Here is an 18,789-nt window from a genome sequence, read left to right as displayed (position 1 = left end):
AGAATGAAATTAGAACGTTTTCTCACTCCATGTATAAAAATAAACCCAAAATGGATTAAAGACCTGAATGGAAGACCTGAAACCATAAAACTCATAGAATAGAACATAGGCAGAACATTCTTTGACATAAATCATAGCAATATTTTTTTGGATCTGTCTCATAAGGCAAAAGAAACAAAAGCAAAAATAAACAAGTGGGACCTAATTAAACTTAAAAGCTTTTACACAGCAAAGGAAATGATTGACAAAACAAAAAGACAACCTACTGAATGGGAGAAAAAATTTGCAAGTGATATGACTGAGAAGAGGTTAATATCCAAAATATATAAATAGTGCTTGCAACTAAATATCAAAAAAAAACAAACAGCCTGATTGAAAAATGGGCGGGGAATTCCCTGATGGTCCAATGGGTTAAGACTCTGTGCTTTTACTGTCGAGGGCTTGGGTTCAGTCCCTGGTCGGGGAACTACAATATCCCACAAGCCCTGCAGCAAAAAAGGGGTGCAGAAGACCTGAATAGACATTATTCCAAAGAAGATATACAGATGGCCCAACAGGTACGTGAAAAAATGCTCAACATTGCTAATTATCAGAGAAATGCAAATCAGAACCACAATGAGATATCGCCTTAACACCTGTAAGAATGGCTATCATCAAAAAGTCTACAAATAATAAATGTGGCGAGGTTGTGGAGGAAAGGGAACCCTAGTATACTGTTGGTGGGAATGTGAATTGGTGCATGCAGTATGGAAAACAGAATGGAGTTTCCTCAAAAAAACTAAAAATAGAACTACCTTATCATCCAGCAATTCTACTTCTGGGTATACATTTGAAGAAAATGAAAACACTAATTTGAAAAGATAACATGTATCCCAGTTATAGCATTGTAGCAGCATTATTTACAATAGCCAAGATATGGAAGCAACCTAAGTGTTCATTAACAGATGAATGATTAAAGAAGATATGGTATATATATATATGTATATATATGTATACACACACACACACAATGGGATATATCTTAGCTGTAAAAAAGAATGAAATTCTGCCATTTGCAACAGTGTGGATGAAATAAGTCAGACAGAGAAAGACAAATACTCTGTGTTATCACTTATATGTAGAACCTAAAAAATAAATGAATTTACATAACAACACAGAAACAGACTCACAGATATAGAAAACAAACTAGTGGTTACCAGTGGGAAGGGGGGAGGATGGATAAGACCGTGGTGTGGGATTAACAGATGCAAAGTACTATGTATAAAATAAATGAGCAACAAGGATATATTTTACAGCACAGGGAAATATAGCCATTATTTTGTAATAAATTTTCTTTTTTTTTTTTGCGGTACGCGGGCCTCTCACTGTTGTGGCCTCTCCCGGCGCGGAGCACAGGCTCCGGACGCTCAGGCCCAGCAGCCATGGCTCATGGGCCCAGCTGCTCCGCGGCATGTGGGATCCTCCCGGACCGGGGCATGAACCCACATCCCCCGCATCGGCAGGCAGACTCTCAACCACTGCGCCACCAGGGAAGCCCATAACTTATTTTTTTAAATAAATTTATTTATTTAATTTTGGCTGTGTTGGGTCTTCGCTGCTGCGCGCAGGCCCTCCCCAGCTGCAGCAAGCGGGGCCGCTCTTCGTTCGGTGCACGGGCCTCTCACCGCGGTGGCCTCTCCTGTTGCAGAGCACGGCCTCCAGGCACACATGCTTCAGTAGTTGTGGCTTGCAGGCTCCAGAGCGCAGGCTCAGAAGCTGTGGCACACGGACCCAGTTGCTCCGTGGCATGTGGGATCCTCCAGGACCAGGGCTCGAACCCGCGTCCCCTGCACTGTCAGGTGGATTCCCATCCACTGAGCCACCAGGGAAGTCCCTGTACTAACGCTGAATGGAGTATAATCTATAAGCATATTGAACCGCTGTGCTGTACACCTGAAACTATTATCATCTTGTACATCAGCCAATACTTCAATAAACACAGCATGGCTGCTCTGCTTCAAGGTTGCTGGTCTGCCTCTGTTGATAGTACACCAAGCTGTCATGCTCCATGGATTGGTAGCTGATTGATCTGTGTTTGACAGTGCCCTGGGGCATAAATTGCTCCATAGTCTGATCCAAATAAAGTTAGGCACCTTGGCAAGAGCATCCCTTGGCATCATCCAGGTCTGATTCCTTGAGGCAACAATTGCTACCAGTTTCTTATTCATACTTAAAGAGACACTCTTGCTATACGTACATATATGAGCTAGGCTTAACTTTAAAAAAAAAAATTTATTCTTGGGTGCTTTGGTTCTTTGTTCCTGTGCACAGCTTTCTCTAGTTGCGGTGAGCGGGGGCTACTCTTCGTTGCGGTGTGCAGGCTTCTCATTGCGGTGGCTTCTCTTGTTGCAGAGCACAGGCTCTAGGCGTGCGGACTTCAGTAGTTGTGGCACGTGGGCTCAGTAGTTGTGGCTCGCAGGCTCTAGAGCACAGGCTCAGTAGTTGTGGCGCACGGGCTTAGTTGCTCCGCGGCATGTGGGATCTTCCCGGACCAGGGCTCGAACCCGTGTCCCCTGCATTGGCAGGCAGATTCTTAACCACTGTGCCACAAAGGGAAGCCCCTAGGCTTAACTTTTAAACCTGGATCATCAAGCCTTCAACTGTTACAAAATGCAGCTTCAGTTTTTGAGCATGTGACTTGCTGAGATCTTGTTACACCCTAATATATGTATTCATTGTCCAACTGCTTTTAAGTGCATTTGTAGACTTTATAGGTTAAGCAGTTCTTTCTGGCTTGCGTCTTAGTCATTGTAGATCACCTAATTTAGTTTATTATATACTTATTGGTAAAACTGGCTTGTATTTTCAGATCTAACAATGAATAAAGATTTTAAACATCAAAATGATGATACTGTCAACATTTTTAGTAATAGTTCTTTTGCTGTAGTAAACTGTGTATACAATGTCTGCTAGTATAGATATTGCTTTAGAAGTCAGACAACGGAGTGAGGGCTCTTAAATGTTTTTAACGTGGTAAACAGCATCGCCTTAAAATGGAACAAAAATATAACATTGTGTTGGTTTTAAAATTTTTAATTATTTTAACTGATATTTTTAGAAATAAATCGTACTTTATGTGTACGTGTCACTTACAGCCTTACTCCCCTGCTTCAGCTCTGAGGACTGCTGTTATTAAAACCCTTTCTGTGTAATAGTTTTATTTTCTGATTGGTTGTTATATAGAAAAGTATTAACTTATCTTCCCAAAGAGAGAAGTTCAGCTGATACAGCCTTGTGTTGCTGCTTCAGCTTCTTATTTAGTTTTTGCCTCAGTAGCATTATTTGCATGAGTTAAAACTGATAATAGAATTTCAATCTGGGGAAAGATAATAAATTAAAGAAAATGACAAGTCTGCTGGGAAAGTAATTAAAGATGGATAGTCAAACTACTGTTTAGTCAGAGTATAAACTTGCTGAGATTGTAGGAACTGTGTGTGATATGGTTTTTTACTTTCCTATAGAAATCCTGAATTTACTATGGGACTTCTGCCAGTTTTAATTTTAATTAATTAGGTTATTTTTGAGGGAAGAGTTAGGGAAAAGGAACAAAAATATGTTCTGTATTTTGTCTTGACTTTGAGAATAACAGGGGGAGAGAGAGAGACAGAGAGAAGGTAGTAGCAATGTGGGAAGGATAGCCAGAAAAGCAGTGTGCTCTCTACATTTTTTAAAGTGTGAGCAGGTAGCCACTCTTTAAACAGCAGAGATCCAACACTAACCATGCAGTTAATCTTTACAAAATATAAACTGAGTTTAGAATTGTAATCCACTAAAATTTATTGTAGTTATTATGACATTTTATTAAGAGATGGTAAGCCATTTGTGTAAATTGTTGTAGTAGGTATTACAGCTAAATTGAACATTTCTAGGGTCAGCTGGAGGCAGAGAAGAGAAGAACTGAACCATAATAGGAAGCTTCTCTGAGGCTTCATAGCCCAGAGGTCGGAGGAGGCTGGGACTTTACATTTGTATAGCAGGGATACCACAATTCAAGGATGCAGGAGCCCCTGGCTGATAGGTAGGCTTGTCTCTTAGTGTTGGAGCCAAGACAGGGTTGATGCTTGAGTCTAGTGCATAGTACCTTCTGGGCAATGGTGTTTGGGTGCATGAAATTAGATGTCTTGGCTTAAAAATCAATATCCATGACAATATCCATGATAGGCATTATATCTTCACCTTGGCAGGGCCATTTGTATGGCCTGTGATAAATCATATTTGCTCTCCTTTTGTCTCTAGCTGCTTCCTTCAGTTGTTACCCAGGTCACATAGGTGGAAGCCACTTAAAGCCTGGGATAGAAGACTTTATATCTTCGTGAGTGTTTCATTTAATCAGATTGATTTCTTCCTAATACCAGGAACTGATGCTTTGCACATTCACATTGTAGTCTGTCTAAGTGCTGCTGCCTGGAATTGGGCAGCATGGTGCCTCTGCCAAATCCAGCTGCGATGGGCACACTGAACGTGTAGGGTGGGGGTTTGATGCCCTACAAGGAGGGAAGAAGCCCTAAGACCTTTTGAAGAAAAGGGGGGCGGTTAAGTTTAGAGACAGGCAAAACACTTCTTTGGGGTTAGAAGTCAGGATATGGGTTATCCTTGTGGACGGGAATGGGTAGTTATTGGAAGGAGAGCAAAAAAAGGGCTCTGGGATGCTGGTAATATTCTGCTTGTTGATCTGGGTGTTGGGTACATTGGTATGTTATATTTGTGACCACTTATTGACCTGTGTACTTATGACCTGTGTAGTTTTCTGTATGCATGATATACTTCAATATAAAGTTAAAAATGAAAAGTTTGTAGTAGTTCAGTTCTGCATATATGATGGTCCTAATTGTCCATAATTAGGAACTGGATAAATAGGGATTGGTTAAATTGTGTTATGTTCCTCATACCCCTGCGAAATACAATGTAGGTATGTTTGAGAATGAATAATTCTATATGTACTTATATTAAGCTGTTACTAATAAAGGAAATTTCAGAAGGTATATCCCACTTATGTAAAAATAAACCATTGTACACAAGGCTTGTATATATATAGAAAATATCTTGAAGGAAACACACTAAATAATTAACAGTGGTTAGCCTTGAGGATTGGTTTATGGGTAATGTAACAAAGTGGGGAACATTGAACTTTTACTTAAGTTTTTTTTTACTGTGAGCATGGGTTACTCTTATGGTAAAAACCAATAGTAAATTCCAAATACTATTTGGGAGGAATAATGTTGCTATTCTGGTAAAATCTCCAAAGTGTGATAAAAGAAGAAAAGGAATTGTGGGAGTAGAGACCCCCCAGAAGAGTTAATGTACTTCTCCCTTATTCCACCTCAGAGGGTGAGGCAGATTTTAATGAGCTTGAATAAACAAAGTGAATAGAGGCACTTGATGTAAAGTAGAACTAAACTGCCTTTCCAATTGTCGTTTTAGTTGATCCAGAGTACCAGAAGGAAGCAGAACAGAGACATCGAGAATTGGCAGCTAAAGCTGGAGGATTTAATGACTTTGCGACTTTAGCTGTCATCTTTGAACAGTGCAAATCAAGGTATGTGAGATAGTTCTTCGTACTGGAAAGTGTTAGTTTGAAATATATCTTCAATATAGTATATTATTTTAGACAGTAAGGTTCAGTGGGAATGATACTGACCTCAAGGTATTTTTGTGAACATTAGTGAGATTTCTCTGTCAGGTGACTATGACTTAGTAGTCACTTATTGCATAACATTAGTTCTCTTCTTTCTTCTCTCCCTAAACTTTTCCTGAAAAATGACCTTATAGAATTTTGGCTCTGTGTAAGTAGCTTAGTTGAGAAAATGATTGGATATTTGTTAAAGCGTATATGAATAAAAAGGAACGCATTTCCAAATCATGTTTTAATTCACTTAGAGGCACCTGCGTTAACTTGTTAAAGCATATATGAATAAAAAGAAACCCATTTACAAATCATGTTTTAATTCACTTAGAGGCACCTGCATTAATTTGTTTTTTCAAATTCCTTAAAGTGCTTTTTTATTAATTGGACAGGTCTCATAAAAGAGCTGCCAGTCGCCTATGGGTTTCTAGTTGTGTAATAGAAATGAGAACGTTAGACTGTCTTTCACTCATAGAAGATATTTTTGAGACACCAATATTTTTGTTTTGCAGTGGCGCTCCAGCTTCGTGGTGCCAGAAACATTGGATTCATTGGAGGTGCTTATTTTCTGCATTTCGTGTTGAAGCTCAACTTAGAGAACTGATCAGGAAGCTTAAACAGGTGATTGCTATAATGTGTTTTTCCTTGAGTAGCATTTTGGCAAGGCCTTCTGGGTACTCTACCCCAAACCATGTGTATTAGAAGGTGTTGAAGAATGGTTTGTAGGAACAGGCACCGCTCCTGACCCTGTGCGAGTGCACAGCTCTGCTATCCCTTATCCTTTTGGGAGGCTCTTTTCTGGGCCTTGGGTAATTTCCTCACATTCATATGCTTACCAGTACTCAGTGGAACCCTTGAGGCCCCTCTGCATATCTCCGGAGTTCTCTATGCAGATCTCTCCTCTCCTGAACTCTGGCCTGGGAACTCTAGCCGTCCTGGTCTTCCTGGATTCTCAACTCTGTCTCTTTAACTCTGGGAGTTCTCCAGGTTCCACTTGGGTTTTTCCTTTCCTGCACCTTCGTCCAGAATCTTTCTCAAGGTTGACTGTAAGCCGGGGCAGTTATTGGACTGACTTCATTTATTTTCCCTACTTCATTTATTTCTCAGAGGTCACTGTCCTTTATTGCTTGATATATAGTGTTTTGGAGATCATTATTTCACATGCTTTGTCCATTTTTTGGTTGGTTCAAGTAGAAGGGTAAATCTGGTCCCTCTTACTCCGTATTGGCCAGAAACAGAAGTCTTTAGAAGTGTGGATTTTTCAAACTAAAAGATTATTTCAAATTGTTCTGTGAGATTTACCACTGTACATGTATTCTTTCTATAGCAAAGTGACTTCCCAAGAGAGACCTTTGAAGGCCCTAAACATGAAGTACTGCGAAGATGTCTTTGTGCAGGTTATTTCAAAAATGTAGCTCGCAGGTAAGCAGTAAGAGCTTGAGAGATGGATAGAGAAATACAACCGTATTTGATGACAATATTAAATATTTAATATTAAAGACAGTTTGATTTAAACTCTGTTTAAATCAAATTATGATGACATCAATTACAGTGACCCTTTTCATAATTGTCACTTGTGCAAGGGGAGCTGCCGTGGCTGAGAGCAAGATATTGAAGCTCACGTGGGGCAGGAGGGGAGTCTGTAGGACAGCTGTCCAGCATGGGGTATTAGTGCCTAAGTTGAGTGACACTGGTTTTCTTGCAGAGGGGTGGCTCTTTGTGGAGTGTGAAAGCCAAATAGGTTGAGGATGGCATCCCTGAGGAAGGGTAGTTTGGTGTGGAATGTCAGGGCTTGAGCAGGATTGGGGAAGGTACTCACATGGGAGTTATTTGGTATTGAGTGTCAGAGTCTGAGTGTAGGGAGGGAGGCCATCTTTGTAGGGAAAGGGGTAAGAGTGGTGGTGATGGGAGATTCGTTATATACAGAGGAATTGATCACATAATTGAATATATTAAGGCAACTGGTGAAGGGAGTTAGAAATACTGAAAGGGAGAAAACAAGAATGAGCCCTGTGGTGTTGATTGGAATTTCAGGTATTACGGGTTTGTTTGTTTGTTTGTTTGTTTATTTATGGCTGCGTTGGGTCTTCGTTGCTAAACATGGACATTTTCTAGTTGTGGCGAGCGGGAGCTACTCTTCGTTGTGGTGCGTGGGCTTCTCATGCGGTGCCTTCTCTTGTTGCGGAGCACAGGCTGTGGGCGCGTTGGCTTCAGTAGTTGTGGCACGCAGGCTCAGTAGTTGTGGCGCATGGGCTTAGTTGCTCCGCGGCATGTGAGATCTTCCCGGACCAGGGCTTGAACCCGTGTCCCCTGCATTGGCAGGCGGATTCTTAACCACTGCACCACCAGGGAAGTCTGGTATACAGTTTTTACTATAGTTAAATGGATGGATAGATAGATATAGTAATAAAAATAGATGGTACTGTGTGTGTGTGTGTGTGTAATATGTATTTCTATGTATGTAAATATGTAACCTAACTATGAGATGGACTGGGAGCAATGACACTATAATAGCAATGAATATACTTTGTGCCCAGATCTTGACTTGGAACAACCATCTGCCACATAAAAGACCCAGGGCTCTTTGGAGAAATCGGGCTGGGAAAGTACATGATGAGCCCGAAACATCTTATTTTGCCAGCAAGCAAAGTAGTGATCAGTGAAGGTTGAGGCCATGTCAGAAGTACAAGGGAGCCAGCTTGAATAGGTCCCAGCTGATCAAAGATGGGATATTTTGAGCATTGAAATAAATAATGATAGTAATGGATTATATAACCCATTGAATAAAATGAAATCATGGGTCTATAATCATATAAATTAATAAATGAGTAAATTAAAGGTTTAATGACAAATAGAATCATTTACATAGTTGAGCACCTCTCCACAAAACTCTTGTTAATTACAAAGGGAAAAAGTAACTTCTCAGTGAAGAAGCCTGGCAGATGTTACCTAAATCAAGCAACAAATCAAAATCATGTTCCTCCTGATAGGATATAATGAAAACACAGCATCACTTCTGTGATATTCCTGCCAAAGATCTGTAACCTGAATCTAATCATCCTAAAACAGACAAAATTAAATTGAGGGACATACTGCAAAATAACTAGCTGATAATTTAAAGGTGTCAAGATCATGAAGGTCAAAGGAAGACTGGGGAGTATTCCAGAATGAAGGAGACTAAGGGGCCATAAAATGTAAAGGCAGTAAATGATTCTGAACTGGATCCTTTTGCTATAAAGGGTATTATTAGGACATTTGGTAAACTTCATTGGGTTCTGAGGATTAGATGCTAGTAATGTGTTAGTGTTAATTCCCTGGTTTTGATGGTTGTATTATGGTTATATAGGAGAATATTCTTGATTATAGGAAATGCACACTCAGGTATTTGGGGATGATGGGTCATAAGTTTGGCTACTAACTTTCAAATGGTTCAAGAAAAAAAGATTTTTGTACTGTCCAAATATGTACTGTGTAGATATATATGCAAATAATTAATGCAGTCTGATCTGGGTTATAATAGGAATATATGTGAAGTTCTGTAGGAAATCAGTTGTGATGATTGAGCTCTAAAGTATAATTTTGACAAGTTTTTGGAATAACATATATATAGGGAAGTATAGAAGAGGATAAGAATTTAAAGTTAACATGAATTAGAAAAAATGCAGATGAAATGTTCTAATGATCATATATTTTTTTGAATTTTTGAATTTATTTATTTATTTTTTTATACAGCAGGTTCTTATGAGTTATTCATTTTATACATATTAGTGTATACATGTCAATCCCAGTCTCCCAGTTCATCCCACCACCACCACCCCCCACCCCACCGCCGCTATCCCCCCTTGGTGTCCATATATTTGTTCTCTACATCTCTGTCTCAATTTCTGCCCTGTAAACCAGTTCATCTGTACCATTTTTCTAGGTTCCACATATATACGTTAATATATGATACTTGGTTTTCTCTTTCTGACTTACTTCACTCTCTATGACAGTCTCTAGCTTCATCCACCTCTCTACAGATGACCCAGTTTCGTTCCTTTTTATGGTTGAGTAATATTCCATTGTATGTATGTACCACATCTTCTTTATCCATTCATCTGTCGATGGACATTTAGGTTGCTTCCATGACCTGGCTATTGTAAATAGTGCTGCAATGAACATTGGGGTGCATGTGTCTTTTTGAATTATGGTTTTCCCTGGGTATATGCCCAGTAGTGGGATTGCTGGGTCATATGGTAATTCTATTTTTCGTTTTTTAAGGAACCTCCGTACTGTTCTCCATAGTGGCTGTATCAATTTACATTCCCACCAACAGTGCAAGAGGGTTCCCTTTTCTCCACACCCTCTCCAGCATTTGTTGTTTGTAGATTTTCTGATGATGCCCATTCTAACTGGTATGAGGTGATACCTCATTGTAGTTTTGATTTGCATTTCTCTAATAATTAGTGATGTTGAGCAGCTTTTCATGTGCCTCTTGGCCATCTGTATGTCTTCTTTGGAGAAATGTCTCTTTAGGTCTTCTGCCCATTTTTGGATTGGGTTGTTTGTTTTGTTAATATTGAGCTGCATGAGCTGTTTATATATTTTGGAGATGAATCCTTTGTCCATTGATTCGTTTGCAAATATTTTCTCCCATTCTGAGGGTTGTCTTTTCGTCCTGTTTGTAGTTTCCTTTGCTTTGCAAAGCTTTTAAGTTTCATTAGGTCCCATTTGTTTATTTTTGTTTTTATTTCCATTACTCTAGGAGGTGGATCAAAAAAGATCTTGCTGTGATTTATGTCAAAGAGTGTTCTTCCTAAGTTTTCCTCTAAGAGTTTTATAGTGTCCGGTCTTACATTTAGGCCTTTAATCCACTTTGAGTTTATTTTTGTGTATGGTGTTAGGGAGTATTCTAATTTCATTCTTTTACGTGTAGCTGTCCAGTTTTCCCAGCACCACTTATTCAAGAGGCTGTCTTTTCTCCATTGTATATCCTTGCCTCCTTTGTCATAGATTAGTTGACCATAGGTGCGTGGGTTTATCTCTGGGCTTTCTATCCTGTTCCGTTGATCTCTATTTCTGTTTTTGTGCCAGTACCATATTGTCTTGATTACTGTAGCTTGGTAGTATAGTCTGAAGTTAGGGAGTCTGATTCCTCTAGCTCTGTTATTTTCCCTCAAGACTGCTTTGGGGGCTTCCCTGGTGGCACAGTGGTTAAGAATCTGCCTGCCAATGCAGGGGACATGGGTTTGAGCCCTGGTCTGGGAGGATCCCACATGCCGCGGAGCGACTAAGCCCGTGAGCCACAACTACTGAGCCTGCGCATCTGGAGCCTGTGCTCCGCAATGGGAGAGGCCGCGACAGTGAGAGGCCCGCGCACCGTGATGAAGAGGGGCCCCCGCTCGCCGCAACTGGAGAAAGCCCTTGCACAGAAACGAAGACCCAACACAGCCAAAAATAAAAATATAAATAAATTAATTAATTAAAAAAAAAAAAGACTGCTTTGGCTATTTGGGGTTTTTTGTGTCTCCATACAAATTTTAAGGTTTTTTGTTCTAGTTCTGTAAACAATGCCATTGGTAATTTGATAGGGATTGCATTGAATCTGTCGATTGCTTTGGGTAGTATAGTCATTTTCACAATATTCATTCTTCCAATCCAAGGACATGGGATATCTCTCCATTTGTTTGTATCATATTTAATTTCTTTCATCAGTGTCTTATAGTTTTCTGCATACAGATCTTTTGTCTCCCTAGGTAGGTTTATTCCTAGATATTTTATTCTTTGTGTTGCAGTGGTAAATGGTATTGTTTCCTTAATTTCTCTTTCAGATTTTTCACCATTAGTGTATAGGAATGCAAGAGATTTCTGTGCATTAATTTTGTATCCTGCAACTTTACCAAATTCATTGATTAGCTCTGGTAGTTTTCTGGTGGCATCTTTAGGATTCTCTATGTACAGTATCATGTCATCTGCAAACAGTGACAGTTTTACTTCTTCTTTTCCAATTTGTATTCCTTTTATTCCTTTTTCTTCTCTGATTGCTGTGGCTAGGACTTCCAAAACTATGTTGAATAATAGTGGTGAGAGTGGTCATCCTTGTCTTGTTCCTGATCTTAGAGGAAATGCTTTCAGTTTTTCACCATTGAGAATGATGTTGGCTGTGGGTTTGTCGTATATGGCCTTTATTATGTTGAGGTAGGCTCCCTCTATGCCCACTTTCTGGAGAGTTTTTATCATAAATGGGTGTTCAATTTTGTCAAAAGCTTTTTCTGCATCTATTGGGATGATCATATTGTTTTTACTTTTCAGTTTGTTAGTATGGTGTATCACATTGATTGTTTTGCCTATATTGAAGAATCCTTGCATCCTTGGGATAAATCCCACTTGATCATGGTGTATGATCCTTTTAATGTGTTGTTGGATTCTGTTTGCTGGTATTTTGTTGAGGATTGTTGCATCTGTGTTCATCAGTGATATTGGCCTGTAGTTTTCATTCTTTGTGACATCTTTGTCTGGTTTTGGTATCAGGGTGATGGTGGCCTCATAGAATGAGTTGGGGAGTGTTCCTTCCTCTGCAATTTTTGGAAGAGTTTGAGGAGGTTGGGTGTTAGCTCTTCTCTAAATGTTTGATAGAATTCACCTGTGAAGCCATCTGGTCCTGGACTTTTGATTGTTGGAAGATTTTTAATCACAGTTTCAATTTCATTACTTGTGATTGGTCTCTTCATATTTTCTATTTCTTCCAGGTTCAGTCTTGGAAGGTTATACCTTTCTCAGAATTTGTCCATTTCTTCCAGGTTGTCCATTTTATTGGCATAGAGTTGCTTGTAGTAGTCTCTTAGGATGCTTTGTATTTCTGTGGTGTCTGTTCTCCTTTTTCATTTCTAATTTTATTGATTTGAGCCCTCTCCCTCTTTTTTGTGATGAATCTGGCTAATGGTTTATCAATTTTGTTTATCTTCTCAAAGAACCAGCTTTTAGTTTTATTGATCTTTGCTATTGTTTTGTTTCTATTTCATTGATTTCTTTCCTTCTGCTGACTTTGGGTTTTGTCTGTTCTTTCTCTAGTTCCTTTAGTATGGTTAGATTGTTTGAGATTTTTCCTGTTTCTTGAGATAGGCTTGTATTGGTATAAACTTCCCTTTTAGAACTGCTTTTGCCGCATCCCATAGGTTTTGGATCATCGTGTTTTCACTGTCATTTGTCTCTAGGTATTTTTTGATTTCCTCTCTGACTTCTTCAGTGATCTCTTGGTTATTTAGTAACATGTTATTTAGCCTCCATGTGTTTGTGTTTTTTATGTGTTTTTCCCTGTAATTGATTTCTAATCTCATAGCATTGTGGTCAGAAGAGATGCTTGATATGATTTCAGTTTTCTTAAATTTACTGAGGCTTGATTTGTGACCCAAAATATGATCTATCCTGGAGAATGTTCCGTGCACACTTGAGAAGAAAGTGTAATCTGCTGTTTTTGGATGGAATGTCCTATAAATATCAATTAAATCTATCTGGTCTATTGTGTCATTTAAAGCTTGTGTTTCCTTAGTAATTTTCTGTTCAGATGATCTGTCCATTGGTGTAAGTGAGGTGTCAGAGTGCCCCAGTATTAGTGTGTTACTGTCAGTTTCCTCTTTTATAGCTCTTAGCAGTTGCCTTATGTATTGAGGTGCTCCTATGTTGGATGCACATATATTTATAATAGTTATATCTTCTTGGATTGATCCCTTGATCATTATATAGTGTCCTTCCTTGTCTCTTGTAACATTCTTTATTTTAAAGTCTGTTTTATCTGATGTGAGTATTGCTACTCCAGCTTTCTTTTGATTTCCATTGGCATGGAATATCTTTTTCCATCCCCTCACTTTCAGTCTGTATGTGTCCCTAGGTCTGAAGTGGGTCTCTTGTAGACAGCATATATATGGGTCTTATTTTGGTATCCATTCAGTGAGCCTGTATCTTTTGGTTGGAGCCTTTAATTCATTCACGTTTAAGGTAATTATCGATATGTATGTTCCTGTTACCATTTTCTTAATTGTTCTGGGTTTGTTTTTGTAGGTCCTTTTCTTCTCTTGTGTTTCTCACTTAGAGAAGTTCCTTTAGCATTTGTTGTATAGCTGGTTTGGTGGTGCTGAATTCTCTTAGCTTTTGCTTGTCTGTAAAGCTTTTGATTTCTCCATCGAATCTGAATGAGATCCTTGCCAGGTAGAGTAATCTTGGTTGTAGGTTCTTCCCTTTCATCACAGTTGTGCCACTCCCTTTTGGCTTGTAGAGTTTCTGCTGAGAAATCAGCTGTTAACCTTATGCGAGTTCCCTTGTATCTTATTTGTATCCCTTATCTTATTTGTCATTTTTCCCTTGCTGCTTTCAATAATTTTTCTTTGTCTTTAATTTTAAAGACAGTTTGATTACTACGTGTCTTCGTGTCTTCGTGTCTTCGTGTGTTTCTCCTTGGGTTTGTCCTGTTTGGGACTCTCTGAGCTTCCTGGACTTGGGTGGCTATTTCCTTTCCCATGTTAGGGAAGTTTTCGACTATAATCTCTTCAGATATTTTCTCGGGTCCTTTCTCTCTCTCTTCTTCTGGTACCCCTATTACTGAGAATGGTGGTGCGTTTAATGTTGTCCCAGAGGTCTCTTAGGCTGTCTTCATTTCTTTTCATTCTTTTTTCTTTATTCCGTTCCACAGCAGTGAACTCCACCATTCTGTCTTCCAGGTCACTTATCTGTTCTTCTGCCTCAGTTATTCTGCTATTGATTCCTTCTAGTGTATTTTTCATTTCAGTTATTGTATTGTTCATCTCTGTTTGTTTGTTCTTTAATTCTCCTATGTCTTTGTTAAACATTTCGTGCATCTTCTTGATCTTTGCCTCCATTCTTTTTCTGAGGTCCTGGATCATCTTCACTCTCATTATTCTGAATTCTTTTTCTGGAAGGTTGCCTATCTCCACTTCATTTAGTTGTTTTTCTGGGGTTTTATCTTGTTCCTTCATCTGGTACATAGCCCTCTGCCTTTTCATCTTGTCCATCTTTCCGTGAGTGTGGTTGTTGTTCCACAGGCTGCAGGACTGTAGTTCTTCTTGCTTCTGCTCTAATTATCACATTTTAGAATAGTGAAAATTACCTATACCCTTGAAAGGAGATGTAGCATAATATAATGTAAAGAATACTGTATTTAAGTCAGAAGACCTATATGTTTAGGACTTGCCTCATCATACATTAGCTCTGTGACCTTGAGAAAGCTATCTAATTTATTTGAATCTCAGTTTTGACCTTTTAATAAACTACCTGGCTCTCAAAACCCATAGGCTTATTTGAGGTTTTATTATGAAAGCATTTTGGAAATTCTCAAGCACAAATACGATATTATTGTTAATATTGCTGTTTATTGACCAGAAATATTTATACTTAATTAAAATGACTATTTAAGTTGTATCATTAGTTCTTTTTTTTCTTGGCTGCACCGCGCAGCTTGTGGAGTTTTAGTTCCCCAACCAGGGGTCAAACCCAGGCCCTTGGCAGTGAGAGCACAGAGTCCTAACCACTGGACCGCCAGGGAATTCCCTGTATCATTAGTTTTAAGATGAATTGGTAGAGGGGACTTCCCTGGTGGTGCAGTGGTTAAGAATCCGCCTGCCAATGCAGGAGACACGGGTTTGAGCTCTTGTCCGGGAAGATCCCACATGTCGCGGAGCAACTAAGCCCATGAGCCACAACTACTGAGCCCATGTGCCACAACTATTGAAGCCCACACACCTAGAGCCTGTGCTCCACAACAAGAGAAGCCACCACAATGAGAAGCACGTGTACACAGCAGAGTCGCCCCCACTCGCCGCAACTCGAGAAAACCTGCACACATCAATGAAAACCCAACGCAGCCAAAAATTAATTAATTAATTAAGAAAACAGATCAATTGGTAGAGAAGTTATAGTGACAGTTGAATAAATATAAACCTCTGCTTATAGCAATCTCTGTATTAGAACATATAACTTTTCATCGTTAGTGCTCTACGAGGAAACTTATTTAGTGCTCTAAACTTATTGCATCGCTGTTACTGTTCTTGTCTTTATCCTTTGGTTGTTTGGTTCTTAGGTCTGTTGGGAGAACGTTTTGCACAATGGATGGGCGTGGAAGCCCAGTTCACATTCATCCTTCCTCAGCAGTAAGTACCTTGTTTTTAATCAAAGGAAGAAATTTCTTCTTTTTGTAAAGGAAGGTGTAGGCATTTCTTCCTTTTGTAAAGGTATAGGAATAAATAATATACAGATGTCTTCTACTTTTCTCTTTTGAGGATAGTTTAGCATATATCTATATTACATAAAGGTATTGGTTGGCCCATGCCTCCTGTTTGATTGAAGAATATAGAGATTAATTCAGAAGAGTTTGGTCTGTTGGTATTTGGTTGGTCTAATGTGCAACAAGGCAGGTTATTGAATTATCATCCTTAAATGAATTGTTTTGTGTAGCTTCATGAACAGGAAACCAAACTTGAATGGATCATTTTCCATGAGGTATTAGTTACCACCAAAGTCTACGCAAGAATTGTGTGTCCAATCCGTTATGAATGGGTGAGAGACTTGTTACCCAAGTTGCATGAATTTAATGCACATGATTTGAGCAGTGTGGCCCGACGTGAAATGAGAGAAGATGCAAGAAGGAGGTGGACCAATAAGGAAAATGTAAAGCATCTAAAGGGTGAGTGAATCGCTTGTTCTAGAGCATAAGTGTCCAAATTCTCATATAATTACAGAAAAACTGTTAGAGCTTAGATTCTTTCTCTGTCTCCTCAGAAAAGCAAAGAGTTGTCATGAGTCTCAGACTTCCTTTGACTTCCTTCTTTCCTTCCAGTTAATCATGTTCTCCTTAACCCCTCTATTCAACAGCATTATTAATAACAATATCTACTGAACTTTCTTGCCACATTCTAACAACTTGCATTACCCCATTAAATATTCACAATAACTCTGTGAAGTAACTGCATATCCCTACTTTATAGATGAGGAAATACTTAGCAGTATACCATCATTTCCTGAAAATCCCTAAGCTAATATTTGGTGAATCTGGATTTTGAATCCAAGGAATTTGACTCTGTGGCCTCTACTCTTAACTGTTATGCCATATTGCTTCCCAGTAGTGCTTTACTATTTTTATTTTGTGTATAAAAGTTTGTGAATTATTACTGCAGAACATCCTTTTTTTTTTCCAGGAGAGTTTTCCTTGATGTTAGGTCCCTAGTTGTGAGGCATAAACTGTTGTGGTCCTGAACTAGGGCAGAAAGCTTAATTCTCAGCTTACAAATAGAAAGAGCTTTTCAGTAAAGCGTTTTGAGGCTGATGGATGGAGCAAATCGTATTATCCTTATCTAACATCACTGAGAAATAGAATGGTGGCGAATTTTGCCCAAGGTCATTGGAAATGTTAACTAGTCTGTTTTGTTGTTAGTGTATAACCACACTACATGTTTGACTTAGGGTCAATTTTTCTGACTCCTCAGACCTCTATGCTCTTATTTTATTCATTCATTCATTCATTCATTCATTCATTCATTCATCTGGCTGCGCCGGGTCTTAGCTGTGGCTCGCAGGAGCTTGTTAGTTGCAGCATGTGGGCTCCAGTTCCCTGACCAGGACTGAACCCTGGCCCCCTGCACTAGGCGCGCAGAGTCTTAGCCACCGGACCACTTGGGAAGTCCCTTTATTCTCTTACTTTTATCCATAGACGATATCATTTCTTTTGAAAGGGCAAAATTTAATTTCCTTCTTTTCCCCTTAACATTAAAAAATCAGAGCATCTCTTTCTCTTAACATTTCTAATACTGAAACTCAAAACTAAAATTTTATTGGATTGATTTGTAATGTTTTCAGATGGAATATCAAAAGAAGTCCTAAAGAAAATGCAAAGAAGAAATGATGATAAATCCATATCAGACGCACGTGCTCGTTTCCTTGAGAGAAAGCAGCAGAGGTCCCAGGATCACAGTGACACCCTGAAGGAAACAGGCTAAGCAGTGAACCCTCCAATTCAGGAAGTAGGAAAAGCAGCCAGAAAATGTGCTTCTGCTTTGCCATTTATGTCAGACAGCACTACCAACAGGAAGTGGTCAGCAGCTGTTTTTAGCATACGAGTTAAAAGCAAATCAAAGATCATCAGTACCAATAAATGGAATTTTCAAAGAAAAGATTGAGTTGCCATAGTCATAGGAAATGATATATGAAACCAATGAAAGACAATATATGTGATATTTTCCTCACTTCAATTTTGCTGGCCTTAACTGGTATCAAATGCTGTCAGTGAGATATTTTCAAAGAACATTGAATTGTATTTAATCAGCGTGTATTCCATTTGCATTGAAGCATTAAAAATTATTTTCCTTAAATCTCTTTAAGGCCTTCTTGTTGCTATTAGAATAGTATTATATCAGGTTATCAGGTATGTGACCATTTCCTTCTGAAGGCTGAACATAAAAGAGGTTTTTACTGAGCAATACTTAGATGTCTAACCGTTTAATTGCTACAGAGCTTTATAGATATTTAGAGAAAAGACTTAATCAATTAGTAAATAAGAAAATTGCCTATGGCAAGATTCTTTGTTGAATTAATATTAATCCTTAAGTTGATTTTTCTGGGATTATACAAATTCCTTTTTATATAAAAGTATATTGTTTAAAACAGTAGCTATAGCCATTAACCAAAGGACAGATGATATATATATGTTCTTGTTTTAGCTGTCCCTACATACTTGTATCAGCGCCACGTATGTAGGTGTGACAGTGTTTCAAACAGCCCTTCCACCTGGCCTACGCTCTTGCCTCCAGCTGCTTGGGTAGGACCATTTAAACATCTATTACGCCGATCTTGAAATGGGATTTTCAAAGCAGCCGACACTGCATCACCAGTGTTTCAAACTGGAACCTTGAGGCTAGTTAGTATCACACTCAGGCCACACTCAGCACTTGTCCACTCTGTTGTTTACTGCCTTGTATTCTAGTTATTTGTGTATTTGTCTGTCTCCCCCACTAGATTATACGCTCCTTGTGGGCAGGGACTATGTCTTTTTCATCTTTGTATCTTTCATGGCACCTAGCACAGTGCTTTGCACATAGTAGTCAATGTTTGTTAAATAAAGCTATTAGTGTCGTTCAAATTCAAAA

General features: G+C 39.0%; 1 protein-coding gene across 3 annotated transcripts in view; it reads left to right on the top strand.

Annotated features, from left to right (window-relative positions):
- DHX40 (DEAH-box helicase 40) overlaps window positions 1–18,789 on the top strand; it is a 52,218-nt gene extending 33,429 nt beyond the window's left edge. For all 3 annotated transcript variants that reach the window (XM_082604366.1, XM_082604367.1, XM_082604365.1), the window contains 6 exons: window positions 5,461–5,575; window positions 6,175–6,283; window positions 6,990–7,084; window positions 15,732–15,801; window positions 16,106–16,334; window positions 17,504–18,789. In XM_082604366.1, the coding sequence (XP_082460492.1) occupies window positions 5,461–5,575; window positions 6,175–6,283; window positions 6,990–7,084; window positions 15,732–15,801; window positions 16,106–16,334; window positions 17,504–17,643 (758 nt within the window). In that variant the 3' untranslated portion in view covers window positions 17,644–18,789. The remainder of the gene's footprint in view (window positions 1–5,460; window positions 5,576–6,174; window positions 6,284–6,989; window positions 7,085–15,731; window positions 15,802–16,105; window positions 16,335–17,503) is intronic.

This window comes from Mesoplodon mirus (genome assembly GCF_964341445.2).
Source record: "Mesoplodon mirus genome assembly, chromosome: 18".
Taxonomy (NCBI): domain Eukaryota; kingdom Metazoa; phylum Chordata; class Mammalia; order Artiodactyla; family Ziphiidae; genus Mesoplodon; species Mesoplodon mirus.
Note: the sequence above shows the minus strand (reverse complement) of the source record. Positions and strands in the feature narration are given on the sequence as shown.